The sequence below is a fragment of the Oncorhynchus masou genome, chromosome 30 (assembly GCF_036934945.1).
Source record: "Oncorhynchus masou masou isolate Uvic2021 chromosome 30, UVic_Omas_1.1, whole genome shotgun sequence".
Lineage (NCBI taxonomy): Eukaryota > Metazoa > Chordata > Actinopteri > Salmoniformes > Salmonidae > Oncorhynchus > Oncorhynchus masou.
In genome coordinates this window covers 25,427,671-25,438,930 of record NC_088241.1, presented here as the reverse complement: position 1 = coordinate 25,438,930, position 11,260 = coordinate 25,427,671, and the positions used below count along the sequence as shown (strand labels likewise).

The 11,260-nt window shown below is 42.3% G+C and overlaps 1 protein-coding gene across 2 annotated transcripts; it reads left to right on the top strand.

The window, feature by feature from the left end:
* The first annotated feature begins 647 nt into the window (after positions 1–647).
* LOC135522420 (protein THEMIS2-like) lies at positions 648–11,245 on the top strand. 2 transcript variants are annotated; one of them, XM_064948651.1, is made up of 6 exons: positions 648–823; positions 6,273–6,413; positions 6,652–7,080; positions 7,373–8,655; positions 10,524–10,641; positions 10,868–11,245. In XM_064948651.1, exons 1-6 carry the CDS (start codon positions 718–720, stop codon positions 10,969–10,971), a joined length of 2,181 nt encoding a protein of 726 aa, XP_064804723.1. In that variant the 5' UTR covers positions 648–717; the 3' UTR covers positions 10,972–11,245. The 2 variants fall into 2 exon arrangements, with proteins under 2 accessions (XP_064804723.1, XP_064804724.1); XM_064948652.1 differs by having other exon boundaries at positions 649–823; positions 10,871–11,245.
* The last annotated feature ends 15 nt before the right edge of the window (positions 11,246–11,260 follow it).

Genomic DNA, 11,260 nt, shown 5'->3' with positions numbered 1-11,260 from the left:
TTATGCTTAGCTTTCATTATCGCTCATTCACTTGAATCAGATTGAATAGCTTCAAGAATAGTCAATAGTATAGACGGTTTTTTATTGAAAAGCCACTGGGTAGAATAACATAGACTACTATAGCAACATACTCCTTGTTTCATATTACATCTATAGACTGCAAATTGTAGGACGTTGTGGTGTCACATTTCATTTTGGCGCATGTTGATGTAGCTTCCCATTTATCACAGACCATACACTTTTGTAGAATGTATTTTAATTATACCTTTGAACTGCTATGGAGTAGAGTATAGAATGTTTATTATTCCCGAGGGGCTGCTTTACAGCTGATAGTGAGACATCTATAAAATATATATTCACAATACAGCAAACATGAATAGAATTTTCAAAATCCACAATGCAATACTGTACTGCTAGGATCCATCATTTTTAAATAGGAAATATGGTGAGTTGTACGCTTCCTTTTTTGATTGTAGGCTAATAATAAAATGTTAATGGCTGCATAAAACAAGCAAACAATAAATAAGTAAAAGCCCAGTTCACATATCTTTATTGGCAGCACAAGCTAGTGTCACTGGGTAGGGGTTAACTTTACTTGAAAATATCTGGTTGCCTACTTCCTCATACAATTGTTGCTTTTGATTGTCAGATCAGTGGCACCTCTCTTGGAACCACAGTTGAGCCTTGACAGCACAACATTGAGGCAGCACTGCAGTGATGGCAGGCACTGAAACAGTTATGTCCCTGCAAGAATTAATTGCATCCTTGGATAAAACATGTCTGCCACGGATTCTGCAGGTTTGCTCTGGGGTATACTTTCAAGGTAAGAATTTTTCATACTTTCTTTCATAAACTCCATGTGTGGGCAAACCAGTTTTTACATTGCCAGAAATGAGACAGACAGGCAGAGTAGAACTTACTGATTAACAGCCAGTGGCAGTTTTTTAAATAATCAATTCTGACATACACAAACAGAAGTAGAACAAAAGTCTCATAATTAGGCAACAGTACAGAATATCTTATTTACAACTGAGGGTACTTTCATATAAATATATGTTTTACTGTTTAGAAATGACAGTATCTAGTCCCCACATTTGAAGGTGTCATCTATTTGGACAAATGTAATTATACGTGTATTAAAGTAGTCAAAGTGTAGTGTTCGGTCACATAGTCCTAGCACCCATGACTCTACAAACTTGTTGGATGCATTTGCAGTTTGCTTTGGTTGTGTTTCAGATTATCTTGCGCCCAATAGAAATGAATGGTAAATCATTTGTGTCATTTTGGAGTCACTTTTATTGTAAATAAGAGTACCATACGTTTCTGAAAACTTCTATATTCATGCGGATGCTACCATGATTATGGATAATCATGAATGAATCGTTAATAATGAGTGAGAAAGTTACAGTGGCATAAATATCATACCCCCCCCAACAAAAAGCTAGACTCGCCGGTTTCATTATTTTCATCATTTCTATACCATGCGTGATCAAAGGTTGATAATTTAAGACATATTTTACAGTAATAATCATTGGCGCAAAAAGTAAATGTATTGTTCAGATATCATTACCACATAGGTGTACTCTATTAAAATGAAATCAGTTAAATGAATGAAAAAAAAAAAAACGTTTAGCAGGCACTAATTTGCATCAAGCCTGTCTTGAGCATTTGGCCATAGGTTCTCATCGTCATTGCAGTAAATGCCTTCGTTGTTCATGTACATGTGGAAACACCTTTTGGTATTCTTACAAACATTATCTTCCAACTTTGCTAAAATAAAACATTGAGTTTAACAGTTATTTTCAATCGCTTTGTTTTGCTATTTTCCTCTTGGGAAATGTGGTGAATTTTCAAAACTCTTAGTACAAAACTCCAAACTGTTAACTCTTCTAACGCAGTCAGTCTTACATTCAAAACCTTTCATTGTGCATTCATTTAGTTTGGAAACATCTTTCACCACACAACCATTAATCTAAAATATAAGTTGACTGAAAATATTGGTTTAATCACCAAAATACAACATAATGAAATATTCTCAATTTAGTTGTTTTAACAACCAAGTTGATCCAATGGCAAAAAATGCAAGATACACTATATCTTCAAATTAGTTACCTTCAAATTAGTGGATTGGGCTATTTCAGCCACACCGTTGCTTTCAGGTGTATGAAATTGAGCACACGGCCATGTAATCGCCATAGACAAACATTGGCAGTACAATGGCCTTACTGAAGAGCTCTGTGACATTCAATGTGGCACCATCATAGGATGGCACCTTTCTAACAAGTCAGTTCCTCAAAATTCTGCTCTGCTAGAGCTTCCCCGGTCAACTGTAAGTGCTGCCATTGTGAAGTGGAAACGTGTAGGAGCAACTTTGCCTCAGCTGCGAAGTGGAAGGCCATACAAGCTCACAGAACGGGACCGCCCAGTGTTCAAGCGCGTAGTGTCTGTCCTCAGACCATTCTTGATACACATGGGAAACTGTTGAGCGTGAAAAACCCAGCAGCATTGCAGTTCTTGACAAAAACCAGTGTGCCTGGCACCTACTACCATACCCCTTTTAAAGGCATTTAAATATTTTGTCTTGCCCATTCAACCTCTGAATGGCACACATACACAATCCATGTCTCAATTGTCTCAAGGCTTAAAAATCCTTCTTTAACCTGTCTCCTCCCCTACACCTACACTGATTGAAGTGGATTTAACAAGTGACATCAATAAGGGATCATAGCTTTCACTTGGATTCACCAGGTCAGTCTATATCATGGAAAGAGTATGTGTCCTTAATGTTTTGTACACTCAGTGTATATCATACTTTATATGTATATATTTTACAAACATACATTGTAATTCTGTAGTTCTCCAAATCTATATATAGTAGACAAACCAGTTTAAAATCTATAGGTTTACCAAAAGATTAGGTGATTATCGAATAAGAGCAGTTGGATTAAGTAATAGTAAAAGGTATTTTAACAAATAAGAAGACTATCATATTAAAAGTAATGTGAGCATTGTATTGTGAAAGGCAAGTACTTAATGTAAACATGTATTGCAATGTGGAACATGTATTTCTAGATGAAGCACTGATTTAATTTTTGTGAAAAAGTGACTATGATTTTGTGTTGTACTCAGTCATTTGGAAATGTGCTTTGAGTTTTAGAACAACTGCCTTTTTGATTATCTGTTTTGAATTTTGTACTAAGCATTGTGAAAATGTACCACAGCGATTGAAAAAAACGAACAACCTGCTCACCATATTGTGAATCCGTCTGTACCATTAACCCTAGAATCTTCACACTATTAGACACTTTGAGCTCTTACGCAGCCCTGCCCCTCGATCTGGAGAGGGCATGAGACAGGTGGGTTTTCTAGTGAGGGTCACTGATAGGACCTTACACTTGGCAGGGTTCAGTAACATATTGCTTGCCTCAACCCATGAGTCAAAGTTGTCCAGGGCCTGCTGTGGTGTGCAGATTTTTCCCATTGTGCTTGTGTGGGCCAGACTGAAATCATCAATGTACTTCCACCTACTGTCAACATCCTGGGCTGCACTGTCAATGACTGTAAAGGAAGATGAGAGGACCCAGAGGAGTTCCTTGAGCCTCACCTCCCTTCAGCTCCTGCCAGTCTGAGTGTTGTTTTACATCCGGTCACAAAACTGCAGAGCCATGCTGTGGCCTTGGAGAAGTGGTGATGAGGGTGGTTATGGTGGATGGGATGTATGACTGTTTGTATAGTCCAAAAGGCTAACGAGAGCGTAAGTCGATGATCTTTCGGGTCTGCTTCCAAACTGTCTGGGGTCTATGTGGGGTTTTAGGTCTTCCTTCATCCAGCTGGCAGTGAAGCTCACAGGAATTGTTTGATAGTTGTGGTGTCAGGGATATAGGCCATAGCTGGTTGGCTGTCGGGGGAGGGTCTTAGGGATGAGCACGACTGTGGCTTCTTTCCACTGGGAAGGGAATTCACCTCGCTGAAATGATGTGTTGAGGATGTCACTGATGAGTTGACTCAACTCGCAGGCAAATTCTCATAGGATCTGCTGTGGCACACCGTAGGGGCCAGGGGCTTTGTTGTTTTTGATCACACGCAGCTTGTCATACACCTCCCAGGGTTGGATTTCAGGGAAAGGCTGCAGGGAACGTAAGAAGGCTGGGATGGCTGTTGTGTCCAGGGAAGTTAGTGATTGGCTGACCTGAGAGAACCAGTTGTTAGTTTCATTTGTTATTCCTACTTTGTTGTTTTGATCGTGGCCAGGAATATACATTTCAGCCAGAGGAGACTGGTGGGAGGAGCTAAAGGAGGACGCGCTCGTCGTAATGGTTTGGAATAAATGGAACGGAGTCAAACATGGTTTCTATACATGTTTGACTATGGTTTCCAAATGTGTTTGACACCATATATTCTGTTCCAGCCATTACATTCAGCCTATCCTCCTATACATCCTCCTACCAGTCTCCTCTGCTGTCATCCAGGGTCTGTCAGTAGTGTGCATTTTCATAGTTTGGACAGGGAAGTGGTCATTACACACAGCAGTCCATGTTATAGAAGGCAGCAGTCTTGGATGTAGCATCAGGGGCATTGTATACTTCTTGCCAGGAGTGGGTTGTGATCCACTTTCCAAAACTGTCCAGGTTAGATTGTCAGATAGGGTGATGCTCTCACTTCTGGTTTGTTGGGCTTTTCAAGACCATAGGACTGCCTGATGATCACTGAGGCCAATGGCTGGTAGGATGGATGGTTTACAGTAAAGCTGGTTCATGTCTAATGCTTAGGTCCAGTATTGCATCCCCTCTGGTACCTTCAATGCCTCTGGTCCCCAATACCTCAGTGAACTCCTCAGCCTGAAACAGTCTTCATGGTCATTATGGTCAAAACATTTTTGTATTATTTTAAATCTAACCTTAATTTAACTAGGCAAGTCAGTTTATCAAATGATCAAAGAACTCTTGCAGTCCCAAAGACACGCTCAAAAACAATGGCTGACTAAGCATTCTGTTGTTCCCCAGCTCTGGAACAAGCCCCCACCTCTGCATGCCTCAAACCACAACTGCCTTTAAGTCTGAGCTCAAGAATTACTTCTTCAAACTGTCTTTAGCTAAATATGATCTGTCTGGTTGGTGTCTTGGTCATATACGTTAGTTTGAGTTCTGTGGTTTTGTCCTTGTTGCCTGCTTTATTATTTTCTGTATCTTTTACAATACTAAACCAATTGTTTTTTAGCCCTTCTATTAAAGCTTCTTTTTGAATGGTTGCTCTCAATGTAAAGAACTTTGTGATTTACATCTGTAAATGAAAATCACTCTACAAATCTAATCATATTATCCTGCACAACTTGGGGAACCCCATCTATTGAAGTCTCCCAGTATGGCAAGACCACAGTTAGGATGTCTTGAGCATACGATCTTTGTGCCGCTAACTTTCTCACTCATTATTCACGATTATCCGTAATCATGTTGGCATCCACATGAATATAGACGTGTTCAGAAACATTCTTAATTACAAAAAGTGACAATACCTTATTTACCATTCACACCTTTTCTATTCATATCCATACTGTCTATATCCCCCCATTCACATATTTATATTCCGGACTCTGACATCTTAATTTATAAAAAAAAATACTTTTGGGTATTGTGCGTATTGTTATTGTATTGCTAGATATTGCTGCATTGTTGGAGCTAGAAACATAATGGCACATTGTACAATGATAGGAGACAGGGGCAAGAATCTCTACCCAAAAATGCGTACCTCATGAACATGACGGGGACGAAGCCCAAAACAAACACACACACACAACACAGGGCTATAAACAAAGAGCGAGGTGTACCTCTAATAAATACACTGGACGAGACCCGTAATACAAATACACAGGATGAGACCGGTATTAACAAATGCATACTAACACCGTAAAGTGCAAGCCGATACAACGGATGGTCAGTCAGTAGACAACCTACAACCAGGTTGATATTGAGACAATGTATCAAATAAATGACCTGCAACCCACAAGAAAAAGCTATATAATTCCAAATAAGGAAATGGAGGGAAAATGAAAGTAGCAAAACCTCATGAGTGATGTTCCTGGAACAGATAAGTTAGTACTGTGTACTGTATATCTATTTCCATCAGTTCAGGCATGCTTTGTAACGGTAGAGTATTATTGAGTAAACAACTGCGATAAAAACATTTTAAAAATCAACCCAGTACAGTATGTGCATGTTGCTGCAAATATTGCACTGTCATCAGAGCTGAAATTGTGGTGTGTTGATGCTTTATAGGCTCTGTTTATGAGCTGTCGGGAAGCGAGGTGTGCCTATCCACGGGGGACCTGGTAAAGGTCATCGACATCGAGCTCCTGTCTGTCAGCTGTGAGGATACCAGCAACAATGATAAGTTTGAGCTGCCCATCAACCATACAGGTGAGGCTTATGGTTTTCAACAAATGCGCTTAGCCAGGCCTAGAAAGAGAAAAAGAAATGCCTCCGGTCCACCTAGCACAGATGATTGACTTGACCAAGAATGGCAGTTCTAGTAATTCTATGTATGTGAGCCCCCCTTATTCTTTATTAACCATGGTAATATGTTTAATTAATTTGAATAAAATCACTTGATCAATGCTGTGTTATTAATGGCCTCATTGTGGACTCTCCCGCTCAGATCTGTTCAAGCTGGTTCCAGAGGAGATGCCATACAGCACAGTGGAGGAGATGGTGAGTCTGAGGCCTGTAGGCCTGGACACCTGCTTTCCCTTCACCTTCACCAGCCGATGTGAGCTGACCTTACAGAATTTCACCCTTGGCACTGGGATGGCCGTGACCATGCTACACATCGAGCAGCAGGACGGGGGTGAGGAGAGCTGCGTCCGCTGTCAATTCAGAGGCCAGCAGGGGGCTTTGGCTGACGTGCTAATCCCCTTCTCCTGCCGTGGGGAGTTCTATGAGTGTGAGAGTGACCAGACCTACACCCTCCAGGAGATCATGTCCTCGCCCCACCTCTGCAGCCGGCACTTTTGCTTCAGCAAGAAGACCAAGCACGGGGCATCACTAGTCTTCAGCCCCATATACCAGGTCCAGGCCATCATGCACTGTGAGTAGAACCTGGTTCTGAGTCAACCAACGGCATACTTCCTTAGCCAATGAAAAAACATTGAGATATCATGTTAGAATCTAGAACTGAGAGACGTGTTGCCTGAGGAGCACATCATCAAAGCTATTGGCAAACTGTAGCCTGCATTTCTTTTTCACAAATCATTACACTATAAGATTGTGCAATTTGAACATACAGCTTAGTTTAAAAAAAATTCTGCTCAACATCAAGTTTAGTATTTTACTGTATGGGTCTTCACCCTTTCAACATAATTTCTCAAATTTTCTCACAGTGAGGAAGAACATAGTCAAGTTCCCCTCCAGCCTGGAGGTGGATGTGGTCGACGTGACAATGGAATCCCAAGACTTGACATTTGTGACCCCGCTCACTCTGCTCGAGGTCTTTGCACAGCCAGACGAGGCCTTCCCCACAATGGCTGAAATACTGGAGCACCATGAGGGCCAGCCACTGTTCCGGTGTACCTGGCTGGCTGAGCTACACAAGGGCCATCCTCTAGTCCTTCACAAGCGTGGTTCCTCAGCCATGGTTCTGGCTTCGGGTCTCAAGGGGCGCAAGGCCCGTCAGTACTTCCTAATGTCGCAGAGCTATGGGGGACGGCTGCGACGGAGGCCGCGGGAGTTCGAGTCGGTGTACGAGCTGTACGCCGCCTCAATCCAAGCGCCATTTCTCACGGTCAGGGTGACGCGGCACAGTGAGGAGATGGAGGAGGAGGGGCTTCTGGCACTCAGTGTAGGCGAGCAGCTGGAGGTGCTGCGCTGTGAGAAGGTGAAGCTGCCCGGAGGAGGAACCAGCCAGGAGGAGAAGAATAACCAGACCGTGGAAGTCCTTGTATGTAGACGTCTCCAAGAAGAGGACGATGACGAGGAGGAGGATGAAGAGGAGAAGGAGGAGAGCGAGGTGGTCCATTTGCCCCTGTACATGCAGAGCCACTTTGTGGAGAAGCTCACGGACAATAAGAAGTATAGCCTGAAGGACTTGTGCAAGGCCTTTGCTCTGCCACTGGACGTTAAGGTGGTGAGCGGTGACGCAGAGTTGGAGAAAGATCCTCTGGTGGGGTTCTCATCCCTGAGGCTGCAGGAGGCTACTATACAGCCCATGGTCCAGGCCAGCCTTCCAGGAAAGCCAGAGAGGTGCTTTGAGATACCCACAGACTGGCTTAACATGTCTTTGTCTTTTACTAACGACCCCTTGCCTTTGACCCAAGAATATCACCTGGAGACAGTTACAGAGGTGACAGACTCATTCTATTACGAATTTCGAAAGCTCACCGCATCAGATGAGCCCCCACCACCACGTCCACCAAAGCCGAAGCCATCATCAAGATCAAATCCACCGTCAGGCTCAAAACCATTGTCAGGCTCAAAGCCATTGTCAGACTCAAAGCCATTGTCAGGCTCAAAGCCATTGTCAGGCTCAAAGTCTTCCAAGGCAACCCCTTCACCCTCACATCCAGATGCCCCCTGTCTTCCACCCAAAAGCGGCACCCTTTCCCTGTTGAGTGATCTAAGTCTTGATAGCAAAAAGACTCAAAGGCCCCCTGCTCCTCTGCCTCCGGTAAGCTCTTCCTTTCAGACCTTATGTACTTTCTAGGCAGGATATAGCACTGCTCATCTCCTGTTGTCACTCCTGTCTTGCTGGACTTGTTTACTGTCCTACATGTCCTGCCTACTGTCTTGCATCCCATGTATTGCCCTTGTACTCTGCCTTGCAGCCCCCACATCCCTTGTCTTAGCTGTGAAATTGTTGAACAAAAATGTGGCACTGTACTGTTTCTATGTCTGATGTTTCTCTGTTTTAACTTAAAAATGTTCTCTGTAAAGTATGTTGAGATATTGTGAAATACACTTTTAATAATTTGAATAAATTGTGACTTGATTTGACTAGGACTAAAATGCTGCCTCATATAATAGGGTCTTGGGTTGCTCAATCAATGTCTTGTATTACAGTAGACCATTCAATTCTTGTGGGCCGGCTAAGGAGTATTGGTGTCTCTGAGGGGTCTTTGGCCTGGTTTGCTAACTACTTCTCTCAAAGAGCGCAGTGTATAAAGTCAGACAATATGCTGTCTCAGCCACTGCCTGTCACCAAGGGAGTACCCCAAGGTTCAATCCTAGGCCCCACACCCTTCTCAATTTACATCAACAACATAGCATAGGAAGTTCTCTCATCCATTTATATGCAAATGATACAGTCTTATACTCAGCTGGTCCCTCCCCGGATTTTGTGTTAAATGCTCTATAACAAAGTTTTCCTATTATCCAACAAGCTTTCTCTACCCTTAACCTTGTTCTGAACACCTCCAAAACTAAGGTCATGTGGTTTGTTAAGAAGAATGTCCCTCTCCCCACAGGTGTGATTACTACCACTGAGGGTTTAGAGCTTGAGGTAGCCACCTCATACAAGTACTTGGGAGTATGGCTAGATGGTGCACTGTCCTTCTCTCAGCACATATCAGAGCTGCAGGCTAAAGTTAAATCTTGACTTAGTTTTCTCTATCGTAATTGCTCCTCTTTCACCCCAGCTGCCAAACTAACCCTGATTCAGATGACCATCCTACCCATGCTAGATTACGGAGACATCATTTATAGATCGGCAGTTAAGGGTGCACTCGAGTGGCTAGATGTTCTTTACCTTTCAGCCATCAGATTTTCCACCAATGCTCTTTATAGGACACATCACTGCACTCTATACCCCTCTGTAAACTGGTAATCTCTGTATACCCCGTCGCAAGACCCACTGGTTGATGCTTATTTATAAAACCTTCTTAGGCCTTACTCCCCCCTATCTGAGATATCTACTGCAGTCCCCATCCTCCACACACAACACCCGTTCTGCCAGTCACATTCTGTTAAAGGTCCCCAAATCACACACATTCCTGGGTCGCTCCTCTTTTCAGTTCGCTGCAGCTTGCGACTGAAATCTCTTCATTAAAAGACTCAATCATGCACTTTTACTGACAGTTGTGGCTGCTTTGTGTGATGTTTTGTTGTCTCTACCTTCTTCACTTTGTTGCTGTTGACTGTGCACAATAATGTTTATACCATGTTGTTGCTACCATGCTGTGTTATGTGTTGCTGCCTTGCTAATTTGTCTTAGGTCTCTCTTTATGTAATCTCTCTTGTTGTGATGTGTGTTTTGTCCTATATTTATATTTGATTTAATCCCAGGCCCCCATCCCCGCAAGAGGCCTTTGCCTTTTGGCAGGCCGTCATTGTAAATAAGAATTTAACTGACTAGCCTAGTTAAATAAAGAAATTCACACATAACACACCCCGCACATGTTACAGTAGTCTCATCAGTTATGTGAAAATGTTTGCTGATGCAGACTCCTCGCACCATGCAAATATGTGGTTCCTGTTTTTTCAACATTGTATGTACACTTCCTAGAATAACAGTAGTTTCATTTTCCTATTGTCGTGAAGGATTTCAAGGATGATGCCCCTCCGCTGAATCCAAGAAAACCTATGACCGATGTCAAGTCAGGCAAGGCTCAGCCAAACACTTACATCAAGTCTATAAGTCACAAGCCCAACAATAAAGGTACAGTATGTCTTACATTGGAAGTTACTTGAGCTATTTCATCAGGGAAGTAAAAGTCAACGGCAAAAATTAACCCCATTCATCGTTTCTGAATTTGGTGCATATTTTTATACAACATTTTACTGTTATCTGTAGTTCTCTGTTAGGTAAATGTTTTTGCACTTGGGTGACCACTACACACAAAACCTCAATTGTTCGGTAAGCCTAAAATTAACTTGTCTTTCAGCAGCGGCGAAATATGAAGTTCAAGCAGATGTGGACAGTGACCATGATTATGAGCAAGTGGATGACCAGTTGAGAAGAGCACAGGACAATTTTTTATTTTACTAAACCAGCCAGAGGAATAACTATTAAAAGGCTAACTAAAGTCTCATTGCATAAAATAGACTAGACTATAGGGTGCAAGACAATGTCAGAACTATGCACTGATAGCCAGCCACTGTAACCATGAATACTTTTGAGATGGGACTGTGCAAAACAGGATACATGTCTTATTGTACCCATATTGTTACTTGGTTTTCATTTTCTACATTGCTACAGTCACAAGCAACACTTGCCAAACGATTATCCCAAATGCTTATCATAATAAAGGCCTATTGGTGTTTATGGTTGTTACATT